This window comes from Neoarius graeffei, chromosome 5, assembly GCF_027579695.1.
Source record: "Neoarius graeffei isolate fNeoGra1 chromosome 5, fNeoGra1.pri, whole genome shotgun sequence".
Lineage (NCBI taxonomy): Eukaryota > Metazoa > Chordata > Actinopteri > Siluriformes > Ariidae > Neoarius > Neoarius graeffei.
Window position 1 is genome coordinate 79,759,200 of NC_083573.1, and position 18,201 is coordinate 79,777,400.

At 40.5% G+C, this 18,201-nt stretch overlaps 1 protein-coding gene across 2 annotated transcripts in view; it reads left to right on the forward strand.

The window, feature by feature from the left end:
* Nucleotides 1-18,201, forward strand: part of reck (reversion-inducing-cysteine-rich protein with kazal motifs) — a 193,917-nt gene that overhangs the window by 88,543 nt on the left and 87,173 nt on the right. For both annotated transcript variants that reach the window (XM_060922458.1, XM_060922457.1), the window contains exons 7-8: nucleotides 5,147-5,180; nucleotides 17,194-17,391. In XM_060922458.1, coding sequence (XP_060778441.1) covers nucleotides 5,147-5,180; nucleotides 17,194-17,391 — 232 coding nt within the window. The remainder of the gene's footprint in view (nucleotides 1-5,146; nucleotides 5,181-17,193; nucleotides 17,392-18,201) is intronic.

Below are 18,201 nucleotides of genomic sequence, written 5' to 3' on the forward strand. Positions count from 1 at the left end.
GTGAGGAGAATAATCAGCTCCAGGGTGGTAATGGTTATCTGATTCACGTCACACTACTGTATACTGTTGTTGATTATTTCCTCTAACAGCATGACAAGTGTCTGGGTCCTCATTTCTCATGATATCAGGAGCATATTGATATATTGTTCTGGTTTTCTTTATATCGTACTGAATGTAAAATTAATAATATCAATAATATCAATGGGCTTTGGGTCATTCATACAGTTTTATAATAATAATAATGGGGCGGCACGGTGGTGTAGTGGTTAGCGCTGTCGCCTCACAGCAAGAAGGTCCTGGGTTCGAGCCCCGTGGCCGGCGAGGGCCTTTCTGTGCGGAGTTTGCATGTTCTCCCCGTGTCCGTGTGGGTTTCCTCCGGGTGCTCCGGTTTCTCCCACAGTCCAAAGACATGCAGGTTAGGTTAATTGGTGGCTCTAAATTGACTGTAGGTGTGAATGTGAGTGTGAATGGTTGTTTGTCTCTGTGTATCAGCCCTGCGATGACCTGGCGACTTGTCCAGGGTGTACCCCGCCTTTCGCCCGTAGTCAGCTGGGATAGACTCCAGCTTGCCTGCGACCCTGTACAGGATAAGCAGTTATGGATAATGGATGGATGGATGGAATAATAATAATAATAATAATAATTTAAAGTTCAACATTGAAAAGTCTTCTGAGTCCCCCTTATGCAGACTGTGTGGGCAGAAGGGGGAAAGTGTGAGTCGTATAGTAAGGGCGTGCTCTAATTTGGTACAAAAAGAGTCCAAGAGGAGGCATGGTAAGGTGGGGAAAAGAATTGGCTGGAAACTTTGTGGCAAATACAAATGGCAAAAAGTTGGAAAGAAAGGAAAAATGGCATGAAGATGAGCCAAGATAACATAAGATAAGAAGACCTTTATTATCCCACGATGTGGAAATGTCCTGTTTGCAGCAGCACAGTGGATAGCAGCAGAAGAGAACATATCAAGCCACTCAAATATCCTCCTAAGACCCAAGCTGTTTTTTTTTACATGCATTTTTTATTTCTTTTTGCTATTTGGGCTTATTAGAACCTGATTAGAATAAAAACTAAGCATCATCTTTGATAAGATGTACTTTTTGAGAAAAAGTATGTCCACATATGTGGATTCTTGTTCTGAATTTCTAAAAAGTGCTGTCCACGTATGTGACCGCTAGGCCCTAGGAGGATGGATATATATATATATATATATATATATATATATATATATATATATATATATATATATATATATAGGTCCGTCTCAGAAACTGGTCTCTCATTTGGGACATTATGGTCAAAAAATACATTTTCTAATTTTACTATTTTTTTTTGCATTTATCTAACACTCAATGTTTCTTTTGTCATGTTTAATAAGAATAAAGATAGCATCTTGCTTTATCTGGCCTCCACTGTGGAAATTTTTTTGATTACAATTCAAATGCTTTTGTAAAATTGATTTACATATAAAATAACTACATCACGAAGAATTAACGCCCCTCCTTCACAGATGAGTGAAAATATTGAATAAATTTCCTCTTTTTGATTGCTTGGCTTAAAAATGCCAAGTTATGATGACTGAATTCATTATTCACTTAAATATGAATAATATGATACAGTTTGGGTATTTGATATGGCGAAATAGGACACAATGGAAAAATCAAGAACACACCGGAAAAATGAGAATAACGGCGCTGGTAAAAGAACAGCGACTGTACCGGCTGAAGGTTGCGCGGGTCTCTGCTGCGGCACGCGAGCAACGGGACATCACTACCACACCGGATGGAGTGGAGGCGGGGCAAAATGACTGGCTGTAGATTCTGTCAAAAGTTCAATCTAAACTGACCATGGTTGCAAAATATTGGCCAAAAATACTCAAACACTACGAAATATGAAAGTAAGATGAAAAAGAAACATTCTATTGCCTAATACTGCAAGACTAAAACAAAATAAAACTGTCAAAACTCACCTTTTCAGTGATAACGTCCGAACAGATCACCCGCATAACAGAAAGACCGCAAATGGAAGCACGATCAACTTCTAACTGTTGGAGTGGAAAATTCCATTCTACACATGCAAATTGTTAATGTGTGTCCTTCCCCGCACACAAATAACACGCTACGGTAAAAAATAGACCACAACTCATTTTATAGCTCAGAAATTCATACAAGACCAGCTACCATCGTAACATATTCTGTAAGAAACGTATTCTAAACCTAACTTTCAGCTTTTGTTTTAAAAAACAAAATCGCAGATTATAACTAAATTTTTATATGGCGTAGTGATTTTAAGTTACTACTTTTGGTGAGGTAGTGACCTTGACCCTGAGGCTTTCCGTTTAGATCAAAACACACGATCGTATTGGTTTTGGGTCTGCGGAAAACGGAGTTACAACAGTGATAAAATATTTTGCATGATGTTTTATTACGGTTATGATTATTCTGTGAGTGCACCAATCCTTAGGTGTATAAAGTTACAACTTAAAATACAACTAGTGATAATTGTAGACTTTTCAGTGGACTACAACCTTTTTAAGGGAATGCGATGCAGTCAACCATTTATCATGTCCCAGATCAAGCTGCCATTTTTCCACAAATTTGCAGAATTTTTGCCAAATTCTGAATTTTCACATCAAAGATTTAGTTTTATCTGTATTATTTCTTTCATCATTTTATTTCAAATTAAAACCAACATCACCATTCAAAACCGTATAGTTTATTGACTGTGAGTATATTTAGTGGGGTACCCCCACAGTACCCAGTTTCTGAGATAGACCCATATATATATATATATACCTAAGATAAATACTAAATTAGAAGAATTATGAAGTAGATGAAACACACTTATTGCACATATCAGGTGGTCGTAATTGCAAAAGATAAAACAGAAAAAAAGCCAGAAAAAAACAATGCAGCAACTATTGACAGACATACAGATGTGAGTTTACTGTGAGCAGCACTGGTTGTACAGTCTAACAGCTGCAGGAAGGAATGATCTGTGGTAACGTTCCTTCACACACTTAGGATGGAGCAGCCTCTCGCTGAAGGAGCTCTGCAGTCCAGTGAGTAGGTCCTGTAGGGGGTGGGAGTCGTTCTCAGCTTAGCCATCATCCTCCTCCCACCCACTACCTCCACTGACTCCAGGGGCCATCCCAGAACGGAGCTGGCCCTCCTGATCAGTTTGTCCAGTCTCTTCCTGTCAGCTGTGGAGATGCTGCTCTCCTGGCAAGCCACGCCATGAAAGATGGCTAACGCCACCACAGTGTCAAAAAAGGTCTTCAGGAGTGCCCCTTGCACCCCAAAAGACCTGAGTCTATCTCCGCAGCAGGTACAGCCTGCTCTGACCACCCATACAGTGCTGTGGTGTTATCAGTCCAGTCTAGTTTGTTGTTCAGGTGAACACCCAGGTACTGATGAGATGTCACCAGCTCAATGTCCTTCCCCTGGATGCTCACTGGTGTTGGGGGGGAGTGAGAGCGCCTGCGAAAATCCACCACCAGCTCCTTAGTGTGCAAGATTATTGATATAGCAATCCCAGGTGATTCCAGAAGGAAACTGAGAAAATAGAGAAATATCAAGATCTCAGGAGAGAAATAGCTCAACTTTGGCAGATAAAAGAGGTAATGGTTATCGCGATGGTCATAGGTGCGCTTGGTTGTGTAACGGCTGACTTCAGCAAATGGGTAGAAAAGCTTGGAATTAAAATGGCAACATTGATATGATAGCAAAGAACAGTGCTTGGAACAGCAAGGATACTGAGAAGATTGCTTGAAACCTGATTATGGAGAAAAAATGAACGCCCAGGACCCTTAGTCATTTGTGATGGCCCGTTCCTTGGCTAAAACCAGCAAAGATCAGCCTGTGAAGAGGAAATAATAATAATAATAATAATAATAATAATGACAAATTTCTATAGCACCTTTCACAATCTCAAGGTCGCGTTACAGAAGGAAGGAAGAAAATACTAAGGAGTAAGAAAGGAAGAGAAAATAAAGAAAGAAAGAGCAGAGATTGAGGAAGAGAATTATACTTTACACATTTTCTCATAATTATTCCTGGACCGTATTAGTCCTCTCTCAGTTTACCTACAGTATATCTGTTTGTTTTCAGATAAACAAACAAACAAAGCTCTAATCTGATAAACCCACAGCATTCATGAAGAGTTTCTGAGCGCTGATTGTAATTCCTCCTGTTTTATTTCACATGACTTGAAGGTTTATTGCATGTTGCTCTGTTGTCACAACTGGGATGGAAACTTTATTTCTCTTGATTTCTGTGCTTATAAAAACGATTTCCCTTGCATCAGCCCTCCATCTCACAAAGTGTATAGTTTTCTTATTCTTCATGAATATGGTGTATGCACAGCTGGAGCTGAGACATCTGGGCTTTGGAAGAAATATCAAGTAAAGGTGCAAATAACCATGAAAAAGAAAAAAACATGAAGTTAAAAAACAAAGAATGAAAAATAATAATAAAGTAATTTTCACAACGGAGTATGGTACTCGGCGCATACCCAATCATAGCTGCGTGTCGTCGTCGTCGTCCCCTCCCCCTGCCTTTATTGCCTTCTTTAATCTGGATCACCTCTAAACAAATAAACAAACCACTGGGCATAATGTTTGGTTTGGAGCAGACACACTCCCGCTTTAAACCCTGAGCCGCTTTCATCTCACGCCCTCAATTTACGAGCAGTCTTGTTCCAAGCCAAAGCACGTAATAGGCTAAACTTTGTGAAGCACTTATAAGAGTCCCAAGATATATTTTTTTTAACTTGGCATGCAAGACAAAGTTAATGACCAGTGCTGTAAAGCTCTTCTAAAATGTTGTTTTGAATTGATATTTTCATGAAGCTGAAATTGGCTTTAAAAGAAGAAAGATCATGGCTTGAATGGTAACTCAGTGCTTGATATATTTATATCCAAAAATATGGGATGGGAGGTTTGAAACGTCTGTCAGGGACGAAACACAGCCGTTTGAACAATTTCCAAACATTTTATCTGCTTTCTTTGATGTTGATATACTGGGGGGGAGAACGTGTTAAACAAAGTATTGCCAAAACCTACAAGTAACAGAATTTCCTTCTTTATCAAGGATGTTACTGGTTTCTATCCAACAGTGTCTGTGTATAACATGTTCTTCTTTTTCTTCTGCAGAAACCGCTCTACAGCTGTATCACCAAAAATGAAAGTAAGTGCTTAGCGCATGGATTTCTTTACAAATGAACTGAACAGTGTATTAAAAAGGAGACAAACCCGCATGCCACATACAGTGGTGCTTGAAGGTTTGTGAACCCTTTAGAATTTTTTATATTTCTGCATAAATATGACCTAAAACATCATCAGATTTTCACACAAGTCCTAAAAGTAGATAAAGAGAACCCAGTTAAACAAATGAGACAAAAATATTATATTTGGTCATTTATTAATTGAGGAAAATGATCCAATATTGCATATCTGTGAGTGGCAAAAGTATGTGAACCTTTGCTTTCAGTATCTGGTGTGACCCCCTTGTGCAGCAATAACTACAACTAAACGTTTCCGGAAACTGTTGATCAGTCCTGCACACCGGCTTGGAGGAATTTTAGCCCATTCCTCCGTACAGAACAGCTTCAACTCTGGGATGTTGGTGGGTTTCCTTACATGAACTGCTCGCTTCAGGTCCTTCCACAACATTTCGATTGGATTAAGGTCAGGACTTTGACTTGGCCATTCCAAAACATTAACTTTATTCTTCTTTAACCATTCTTTGGTAGAACAACTTGTGTGCTTAGGGTCGTTGTCTTGCTGCATGACCCACCTTCTCTTGAGATTCAGTTCATGGACAGATGTCCTGACATTTTCCTTTAGAATTTGCTGGTATAATTCAGAATTCATTGTTCCATCAATGATGGCAAGCCGTCCTGGCCCAGATGCAGCAAAACAGGCCCAAACCATGATACTACCACCACCATGTTTCACAGATGGGATAAGGTTCTTATGCTGGAATGCAGTGTTTTCCTTCCTCCAAACATAACGCTTCTCATTTAAACCAAAAAGTTCTATTTTGGTCTCATCCGTCCACAAAATATTTTTCTAATAGCCTTCTGGCTTGTCCACGTGATCTTTAGCAAGTTGTAGACGAGCAGCAATGTTCTTTTTGGAGAGCAGTAGCTTTCTCCTTGCAACCTTGCCATGCACACCATTGTTGTTCAGTGTTCTCCTGATGATGGACTCATGAACATTATGTGAGAGAGGCCTTCAGTTGCTTAGAAGTTACCCTGGGGTAGAGCCCTGCACTCCCGCGGGAGTCCCGCGGGACTCGCAGGACCCGCTGCAAAGTAGTGCGGTGCAGGACAAATTTTGAAAGCTCATTGCGGGCGCGGGCGGGACCAGAAGTGCACATATGCATGCGCGGGCAGGAGCGGTGATAAGCTGCAGTCCCGCTAACTAAATACGTGTTTGAAACAGGGCTTTGAACCGGTTCAAGGAACGAAAACGAAAACCGGGAACTTTTTCTATTTCACATGGAACAGAAACAAAACCAGAAACTTTATTTTTTATGTTCCGGAACAGAAACGCTTATTAAAAATAATGGTAACCGGTTAATACCGGTTTTTATTTCGTTCCTCAAAGTTTCCGTAGCCTACAAATAAAAAAGTCATTCTTCTCCTGCGCAAGTTTCTATGACCTGCTGGGGTTCACTTCCTGTGTGACGTTCGCTGACTGAATGGAGAGAGCAGGAGGGTGGACTACTATCACGTCTCCACATCTTAAATAAGAGGTAAATATTGCAGTCTATCGTTATTCAAAAATGTCAATTTCAAACACGATATCAATATATTTGTCCACATTACTGAGAGGCTCGCGAACATTAAATGACGTTAACCTCTGTTAGCCTATGCATAGGGCCTGACTAGCCTTTGAAACACACTAAACGAATTATCTTTCATTTTTGGCACTTCTTCTGTTTGTGTAGATGGGAAGACATACTGAGAATCCAAATCGCCAACATTTGAAATAATAATTGTTTTGAATTATTTCTTGTCTTATTTAATGAAGGTTGTAATAGAATTAGCCTACATTTGGCTTAAGCTGGATGAGACAAAGACATAATTTTATAGTCATTTGTTAAACAGCTGACAGGGAACGTAATTAACCGTTCCGGGAACGAAATTTTTTTGTTCTAACCGGTTCGGGAACGTCTATTTAATGGTGGAACCCAAAACCGGAAAAGTTAAAATTCCGTTTCTGTTCAGAACGAATCAATAGGACAAAAAATTCTGGTTCAAAGCCCTGGTTTGAAATAAAATTTATAAATTATTAATTTATGTCTATCATATATAATTTGTGCTGGATATTTTATTTGGTATTAATAAAAACATTTTAAGATGCCTACATATGCAGAGAGAGTCAGATTGCCAGATTGAGTGAGGAATGGCATCTTAAATTTGCCATTGATCACCCTAACGGGAAATCCTTTGATCACTCTAATGACTCGCAGTTCACCCCCAGCTATCAAGAGAACCATGAGTGAAGTGATTTACTGCTTGCGTTAGTCTACAACTCTAATCAGAGAGACAGGTTACACAGTGACGGTAGGCTTGACTCAATGCTATCCCAGAAATCCTTCCTGTAATATGCAAATTTGGCTGTCCAATCAGAGGCGGCCAAATTTGCATATTACAGGAAGGATTTCTGGGATAGCATTGAGTCAAGCCTACCGTCACTGTGTAACCTGTCTCTCTGATTAGAGTTGTAGACTAACGCAAGCAGTAAATTAAAAAAAAAAAAAACACCATTGGTACAAAGCAAGCCCATTCACTTTTTTATGCTGATCAGAGAATTACAATGGTTTCTCATGTGATAAAAATGTGTGATTCGCGATTAAATATTTTAATCGCTTGACAGCACTAATTATTATTATTATTAGAGACACTACATGCTGAATTCAGAAACAAGGTAAATAATAACGAACGTGAACGTGAGCTGTAGATATTTATGCTCAAATCCACTCAAAGTAGGGGGCGGGGCACCATCACACTGTGTCAAGACAAGAACTTTCCTGAGAAATAACTCGAACGTCTGCATCATGCGGGATTTGCGGGCGGGAGCGGGACAAAATATGGCAGGCGCAGGCGGGAGCGGGACTGAAAATCATAATTCTTTGCGGGCGCGGGTGGGAGCAGGACTGCACAATGCGGGCGCGGGCGGGAGCGGGACTGAAAAATCCAACCCGCGCAGACCTTTACCCTGGGGTCCTTTGTGACCTTGCCGACTATTACACGCCTTGCTCTTGGAGTGATTTTTGTTGGTCGACCACTCCTGGGGAGGGTAACCATGGTCTTGAATTTCCTCCATTTGTAAACAGTCTGTCTGACTGTGGATTGGTGGAGTCCAAAGTCTTTAGAGCTGGTTTTGTAACCTTTTCCAGCCTGATGAGCATCAACAACGCTTTTTCTGAGGTCCTCAGAAATCTCCTTTGCTCGTGCCATGATACACTTCCACAAACATGTGTTGTGAAGATCAGACTTTGATAGATCCCTGTTCTTTAAATAAAACAGGGTGCCCACTCACACCTGATTGTCATCCCACTGATTGAAAACACCTGACTCTAATTTCACCTTCAAATTAACTGCTAATCCTAGAGGTTCACATACTTTTGCCACTCACAGATATGTAATATTGGATCATTTTCCTCAATAAATAAATGACCAAGTGTAATATTTTTGTCTTATTTGTTTAACTGGGTTCTCTTTATCTACTTTTAGGACTTGTGTGAAAATCTGATGATGTTTTAGGTCATATTTTTGCAGAAATATAGAAAATTCTAAAGGGTTTACAAACTTTCAAGCACCACTGTATATCAGTTGTCTAGTTTGTATTTAATTTAGGAAATATTTAAATAATATTGGCTGGCTTTGAGTGGTCTATCAGATATATTCCATTAAGCTAGCATGATATTGAACGAGTCGAAGACTCATTCAATATCATGCTAGCTGAATGGAATATATCTGATAGACCCTGAAAAAAGCCAGCCAATATTATTCTTATTATACATACACACACTTCACCTCAGCATTCTCAAAGGCCAACGCTAGCTTACCAGTGACTCGGTGCTGTTAGCGCGGCAGTCCAGTTACCTTACAGCCGGTGTAGTGTTAGCAAAGGCCAATGCTAGCACAGTCAAGCCGAATATTATTATTATTATTTTCCCTGTGTAATTTACTGAGTTATTTTTAAAATCAACATTGACAACTACACACAACGGAGCGACTTGGCAGCGAAAATTCTCTCAAAATCTTCCACTTTTAACGAAGCAAACCTCGCAGCCGTGTTTGTTTACAAATTATCACAGTCACTTACTACTAGCGTGGAAGTTTTACATCTCCAACCTGTCTCTTTTCCAGTTTTTCGATGTCCATTGGTTTGTTTTACTCTTGTAAATATGCATGAAGAATATATAATGAAGTTTTGGTAGCCTTTCGGGTGTTCAGCACATCTTTAGTTTCAATTTTCAGCTTATTTATTTAGTGCTTAATCCTCGCATCGAATTAGCCTCGTCTTCTCTCTTTCCCAGTAGACAAAAAAATGATTGTGCGCATGAGCAGCAGAAAAGTTTTGTCATTGGATATTTGCATGAACTCTGACGCGTGACGTCATGTTGTCTTGACAATGTGCAATATTATAAGAATAATCCACGCTCGTTCTCCACTGGTCAGAGTGTCGTAATACATGGAAGATAAGCGATATAATAACAGTATTGCATGCCATCAATAAACCCACTGGAAGGGAATCGAATACATGTTTTTATTCCATGGAAAAAGTGGCCTGTATGTATAATAATATACATTATTCTATCCACATTTACTGGATATGAGCAGTCGTGCGCTCTGATTGGCTACTCTACTACTAGGATATCAGCTCATATACCGTGAGTAGAGAAAAACAAAATGGCGGAGCGTGTTGCTGAACCAACCGAGGACGAAATAAAAACTACTCGAAAACAAAATCCCAAAAAATACAAAAAGAAAAAAGCAACAAAATATGCAATGAAAGTATTTGATGGTAAGAACATATCTTTTTTTTATTTTTCAAGAATTATTATTATTGTGGCATTTTTCACAAATTGCTCCTGTCATTTCGCTGATTCGTTTACATTCTAAGCGGAAACGATTTTGTCGGACGTTTTGTATAAAGTTTTTATTTATCGAATTTGCACAAAATAAAAATGCTCTGTTTCTCAAAATCCAGTGAATGTGGATAGAATAAAACAGTTATTCCACTCAATCTTGTTGTACATGGCTTATAGCCAACTTGGTTCTACGCGCCTCGTCAACTATCAGCTCATGTACAACTCGTAGAATGAATGTTGAATATCGTCACTGCCTACAATGCAAAAATGAAACAAGACACCATTCTACTTGGCAAATCATGTTTCTGTGCCTGAAGGCAGGGTCATGACCTCCCATCTCACTGAAATGCACCCTGCTATTGAGCTCACCAGTGAATGAAATGCCTATTTGTGTTCAGATGTGTGAGCACTGCCCTGCAGACACCGTCAGTCACGGACACTATGAGTTTCCTGTTCAGACTTCGGACCTCCTGACATGTCGCTCTTTGCATGATGGGGCATAACCTTTGATTCGAGTGACCCGAGGGGTCGATGGCATATTTTAATTTTTTTTTAATCATTGGGGTCCAAATGCTTCTGTTTGGCATCCTTTTCCAGTGTTGTTTAAAGGTTTCCATTACAAATGGTATTATGAGCAGTCACCTCAGTGAAAAGTAGAATCTTAAAAATGTTTAAAATTTTTTGAATTTTAGGATTTCTTAGTTTCCAGTATGTTCGCCTTTTATTTTAATGACAGTGTGCACTCGAGCTGCCATGGACTCTACAAGTTTGTGCAAAACCTGATCAAATATTTTAGATCAAATCCATCAGCGTGTCGTCTGAACACAGGCTTTAATGGAAGGGATAAGACTCACAGAAAATATGACCTGTTAACTTTTACTTAGACAAAGGAGTCAATATCACAAATCTGTTTACAGAGAAATAGTCACCGAGAAATTGTGCAACATCTTGAGTATTGAGCAGTCAGGAATATTGAATATGGACTGTTCTTTGTTTTACAATTGTCAAAATTCTGTTATTATTTCCAGTTTGAAATTTTAAAAAAATTGTCCCAGATTAGGTCAGTGTGTGTTTTCAAAAGATTGATTGATTTACAGTGTCCTCTATGATTATTAGCATCTCTTGTAAAAGATTAGTAAAAAGGGTTAGAAAAATCCACCTTTTGGTGAAGTAGCTTCGTCTCACGCTGAAAAAATGAGAAAAATCCAACCTTTAATTGAAATAAATTTTCAGCAAAAACATGTGCCACTATTATTGGCACTCCTGCATTGAATCCTTTGTACACCCTCCCTTTGCCAATAAAACAGCACTGAGTCTTTTCCTGTAACATTTTATAAGGTTGGAGAGACAGAGCGGGGAATCTGAGACCGTTCCTCTTTACACAATCTCTCCAGTCCTTGGCCCTCTTTGGTGCCCTCTCCTCTTCAGCTCAGCCCACAGGTTTTCATTGGCGGTCAGGTCAGGGGACTGAGATGGCCAGGGCAGAAGATTGATTCTGTGGTCAGTGAACCATTTTTGTGTTGATTTGGACGTATGCTTCAGATTATTGTCCTGCTGAAAGATCCAATGACAAACCAGTCTTAGTTTCCTGGCAGAGGCAGCCAGATTTTGATTTAACCCTCTGGAGTCTAAGTGCCCGCCGGTGGGCAATTTGACACTTCTCCAAAAACACATCTGTAACCCTGTGAGTTTTTGTCATTCAAACATATAAGTGACACCATTAAAAACCTTGAAACTTCTAGTTTTCAAATATATATATATATATATATATATGGGTGGCACGGTGGTGTAGTGGTTAGCGCTGTCGCCTCACAGCAAGAAGGTCCTGGGTTCGAGCCCCGGGGCCGGCGAAGGCCTTTCTGTGTGGAGTTTGCATGTTCTCCCCGTGTCCGCGTGGGTTTCCTCCGGGTGCTCCGGTTTCCCCCACAGTCCAAAGACATGCAGGTTAGGTTAACTGGTGACTCTAAATTGACTGTAGGTGTGAATGTGAGTGTGAATGGTTGTCTGTGTCTATTGGCCCTTTTCCACTACCCTTTTTCAGCTCACTTCAGCTCGCTTCAGCTCACTTCAGCCCGACACGGCTCGCGTTTCGACTACCAAAAACCAGCACAACTCAGCTCGCTTCAGCCCTGCTTAGCCCCTAAAACTCGCACCGTTTTGGAGTGGGGCTGAAGCGAGCCAAACCGTGCCGACTGAGGTTGGGGGCGTGAGCAGACACTCCCCTGTGCACTGATTGGTGAGGAGGAGTGTCCTCACATGCCCACACAAGCCCCACGAGCGCGCTGGGATCTGTAAACACCGCAAACCCGGAAGAAGAAGAATTACGAATTACGAGAATTTCTGAAGCCTTATGCGCCTCGCCTCATCTATACGCTCTTGCCAGTATCTGTCCGCGTTGTCGGTGACAACAAGCCACAGCACCAAGACCAGCAACATTAACGACACCATGTCCTCCATGTTTATTGTTTACTATCCGGGTCGTGAGACTACCGCTTAAAAGCTCACTGAATCAGTGACATACAGAGCATCGTGGACGAGTTCGCGGAGCGCAAGGCTCGTCGTATGCCCTTCAAATAATGCGCGCAGTAGGCTATTGATGTTTTATTATGACCAGTGTTGGGCACGTTACTTTCAAAAAGTAATTAGTTATAGTTACTAGTTACTTTTCCCAAAAAGTAACTGAGTTAGTAACGGAGTTACTTTGTCATAAAAGTAACTAATTACCAGGTAAAGTAATTATTCCGTTACATTTTGTCCCCCCCCCCCCCCCAAAAAAAAAAATCAAATTCAATTAGTGTAATCATAATAAAAGTGAATGTTAAATGTGTTTAATGACTGAAATGGACACTTAACAGAACCAGTTAGTAACATTATCTACACTATATTAATATTTTTGTGGGACAATGTGAGATAAGACATCTATCAAATGTAATATATTTTTGCAGTTATTAAAATTATGTTACTAATTACTGGCCACTGACGAGGACAAACGCTTTGTTCCTCGACATAATGTGCATTGCACGTAAACACTCTTGCCTTTTATTTCAAGTAATGAAAAGTCCTGGCTGTATTTCCAGTGTGAAAGCGCAGTGCTGGGCTGACCGCTCGCCATCGCTGGCTCTTCCGATTGAAAGCGTGCGCAGTAGTGCAGTAGGCGTGGCCTACCTACATATGTTGTCCAAATCTACTCTGATTGGCTTACTGTGCCGTTGTCTCGTGTCTCCCCGCCCCACACTAAAGCAGAGTAAAGAAAGGCTGAGCGAGCAGCGTGCCAGATGAGAACAGCTTTAATAAAGTAACGCATAGTATTTTATTGTAAGTAACGGGAACGGCGTTATAACGATGTAAAAAGTAATTAGTTAGATTACTCGTTACTAAAAAAAGTAACGCCGTTAGTAACGCCGTTTATTCTAACGCCGTTATTCCCATCACTGATTATGACCCATGTACAGTATGTCGCCTAATGTTTTTTTGTTTCTGAGTTACATGTTCGTTTGAAGGACTTAATGTACAAAATAACATAGTTGCACCCCGTAGTGTTGAAATTGGTAAACACAGTGCATTCAGTGAGGTTTGCACCGCCCTCCTTTTATTTCTGACTCTTCCTGTCACCGTTGCAACCTCTGAGCGCTCATTCGTATGCCCTTCAAATAATGTGCGCAGTATAGGCTATTGATGTTTTATTATGAGCCATGTACAGTATCCTAATGTTTTTTGTTTCTGAGTTACATGTTCGTTTGAAGGACTTGATGTACTAAATAACATAGTTGCACCCGGTAGTGTTGAAATTGGTAAACACCGCAGTTGCGGACATTTTGTAGCCTAAAATGATGTTATGATAAGCTTTAATAAAGGGCCCGGTCATTTGCCCCGCCCCCGGCCCGGCTCTGACTTGTTCCGCCACTGTCACTGATGTCACTGTTTGCGCTGCTTAACGACATCACGTGACGTCCACCCACTTTCGCTAACTCCACCCAATGTGTCCACCCACTTCCAGCCAGCACGGTTCAGCGCGGTTGTAGTCGAAATGCAACTCCAACAGCCCCGCTCAGCTCGACTCAGCTCGACTCGGCACGGCACGGCTCAGCCGCGTTTGTAGTGGAAAAGCGGCATATGTGTCAGCCCTGTGATGACCTGGCGACTTGTCCAGGGTGTACCCCGCCTTTCGCCCGTAGTCAGCTGGGATAGGCTCCAGCTTGCCTGCGACCCTGTAGAAGGATAAAGCGGCTAGAGATAATGAGATGAGATATATATCTCATCTCATTATCTCTAGCCGCTTTATCCTTCTACAGGGTCGCAGGCAAGCTGGAGCCTATCCCAGCTGACTACGGGCGAAAGGCGGGGTACACCCTGGACAAGTCGCCAGGTCATCACAGGGCTGACACATAGACACAGACAACCATTCACACTCACATTCACACCTACGGTCAATTTAGAGTCACCAGTTAACCTAACCTGCATGTCTTTGGACTGTGGGGGAAACCGGAGCACCCGGAGGAAACCCACGCGGACACGGGGAGAACATGCAAACTCCACACAGAAAGGCCCTCGCCGGACCCGGGGCTCGAACCCAGGACCTTCTTGCTGTGAGGCGACAGCGCTAACCACTACACCACCGTGCCGCCCTATATATATATATATATGAAATAAATTATATAGCTGGCCCTTTTTAAAAAGAGTGAAAAGAAATCTTTGGATTTTCTGTACTGTCTGACTGCAGCAGCCCCCGAGGCCACACCTATCGCTATTCACATGTAAAGTACCCGGTGCTTGAGTGGCTATTCAGAGGTGCGAGCACGCCCCATTCAGCCAGAAGGCAAAGGCAATGTCTTGCCAGAGCACATGGAAAGTGACAGGGGGGTGGGGGCCATCAGAGGTGTTTCACGCCCATCTAATTAGTATTCGACTAACAGAGACACTGGCTTGACATACAGTTACTTTTTTACATTTTGTATGGAAACAACAAAACATTTCTAAATGCTCTTTTTACTTTTATGCAGCCAACACTTTTGTTTACAAGGTTCAAACTTCAAAAGTCTTGGCTAGATATATTTATTGTGTGTTTTCTTGCACTGTTTGAAGACCTCTAAAACCTGTTTTTTGTACAGTTGTGTTTACACTCAATTTAAATAAAACGTGTTTGTATTACATTCACTTTACTTTCATATTATTTTTTGTTAGGCTTTTCAGAATACAACCATATGTGCCACTTTTGCATAGATGTTTACAGTTAGTTGAAATACTTGAAAATGTCAGGGTGTTGCAAACAGCCTCAAAGTCTCTGAAAGGCCTTAGACTCCAGAGGGTTAAAATATCCTGGTATTTCATGGAGTCCATGATGCCATGTACCCTAACAAGGTTTCCAGGGCCTTTGGAGGAAAAACAGCCCCAAAACATCACAAAACCTCCACCATATTTTACAGTTGAGATCGGGTTCTTTTCATTATAGCCATCCTTTTTTTTTAACACCAAACCCACCTTGAGTGTTTATTGCCAAAATGCTCCATTTTTGTTACATCAGACCATAGAACACGGTTCCAGTCAAAGTTGTAGTAGCGTATCACAGACTTCAGGTGCTTATGTTTGTGGTTAACTGACAGAAAAGGCTTTTTTTCTGGCAAACCTTCTAAATAATCTGTTGGCATGGAGGTGGCGTCTGATGGTAGTTTTGGAAACTTGGAAACCCCAAGATTTTACTTTTTCTTGTAATTCACCAACAGTGATCCTTGGGGTTTTTTTTTTTTTTTGGAGGGTTGCCTCTCTTACCATCCTCCTTACTGTACATGGGGGCAAAATTAACTTGGGTCCTCTTCCAGGCAAGTCTGTAACAGTTCCAGTTGGTGTCCACTTTTTTATTAATCCCCTAACAGTAGAAATGGACATTTTCCCAGGATACACTCTGAATACCCTGATACCCTGACCAAAATTATACCCCGTAGGCAGTTTCTTGTTGTCAGTAGCGTAATGGCTGCCGGTCTGTTGTCAGGTCTTTCATGCTCTGCATGGTCAGTGTTATTATGGTGAGAGTGGTTGTTGCCCATGCTAAGTTGTTTGTGGGTTCGCATGCCCTCCACATCACCCAGCACAACTATTCCATTTGGCCCTCCCAACGGTTTTAGGTCCCGAGTGTCAACTGCACAATACAGAGACTTGTGGTTGGTTGATTTAGTGAGTTTGCAACAGCATCTTTATGTTAAATGGGAAATATGCTCCAGTTACATTGTGTTCACGATCATTTCCAGGGGTGCCAGTAATAGTGGCGCATGTGGTTTTGTTGAAAATAATTATTTCTTGATGAGGGATTTGTTTTCCTCTGAATAAATTTATTTCAATTAAAGGTTGGACTTTTCTCATTTTTTCAGTGTGAGATGAAGCGACTTCAAAAGGTGGATTTTTCTAACCCTTTTTACTAATCTTTACAAGGGGTGACAATAAGCATGGAGGGCACTGTAGATAGATAGATAGATAGATAGATAGATAGATAGATAGATAGATAGATAGATAGATAGATAGATAGATAGATAGATAGATGTTATTCCATGAAATTGTGTCGCGCATGAGCTGATAGCCGACGAAGTGCATAGCACCGAGATTGAGTGGAATAACTGTTTTATTCTATCCACATTCCCTGGATTTTGAGAAACAGAGCATTTTTATTTTTTGCAAATTCGATAAATAAAAACTTTATACAAAACTTCCGACAAAATCATTTCTGCTTAGAATGTAAACAAACCAGCAAAATGACAGTAGCAATTTGTGAAAAATGCAATAATAATAATTCTTGAAAAATAAAAAAGGATATGTTCTTACCATCAAATACTTTTATTCCATATTTTGTTGCTTTTTTTTTGTATTTTTGGGTGTTTTGCTTTCGAGTAGAGTTTTTATTTCATCCTCAGTTGGTTCAGCAACACGCTCCGCCATTTTGTTTTTCTCTACTCACGGTATATGAGCTGATAGCCTAGTAGTAGAGTAGCCAATCAGAGCACACGATTGCTCATATCCAGTGAATGTAGATAGAATATATAATATAGTAATATGTATATGCTCCCATGTGCTGAGTTTGGTGTGTCCTCTTGTGTTCTTGCAGTGGGCTCAGTGTGCTGCAGCTATGCAGGGAGACACACTCACTGCCGGGAATACTGCCAGGCCATCTTTCGCACAGACTCCTCACCCACTGTGTCTCAGATCAACACCGTCAAGGAGTACTGCCAGAGCATTAGCCCTCAGCTCATCAGCTGTGTGGCCAACTACACCAAATCATATCCCACCAGGAGTCCCATCGACAGTGAGCACAGCAAAATGATCCATCTAACTATTAATCCAGTTTATATTCACCTAATTTACCAAACATGGAAACTTATGTGTTCAGCATGCACATATGGGTGCGATGGCCATGTGTCCACATACTTTTGACCATATAGTCTATTAGCGAAAGAGACACATGTAGTTTTCAGAACGATATATAATAGGAAATGTCAAAGTGATGTGAATGGTTCTCCTCGGCTGCCACAAATATGAACTTGCATATTTCTTTCCATTAAATCACCAGACTGAAATTTCTGATGATCATATGATCCTACTTCACCCAAAATGAAAGCATATGAACTCCAGCTGCCTAACTGACCTGATACACTGCAAAAAATGGCCTTTCAAAAATAAGAAATAAAAGATTAAAACAAAGCATATTTGCTTGAATCAGGTGAAAAATATCTGCCAATGGAACTAGTCAAATTTGACTTGGTAAGATTTCTTAAAGTAAGATGAAAAATCTAACCTGTTTTTAGATGAAATAATTCCAAAATAAGATTGGGGAACTTATGTGAGATCTGATTAACTCAAAATAATCAAAATAGTTCTTATAACAAGATCGTACTTCTTACATTTAGCCATTCAAGTCATTTTTATTTATTTCATTTTAAGGGTATTTCACTTAAATTCATGACAAAGTCTTAGCAGTAAAAACTGAATTTAAGATAAATATACTAATATTAGGATTGTTAAATTCTACAACTAAGCATTGCTAGCTTAAAAGATTCTCCTTTTGTGACCTGTAATTAGTAAAATACTCTAGATATGAGACCAGAGACTATCTTGA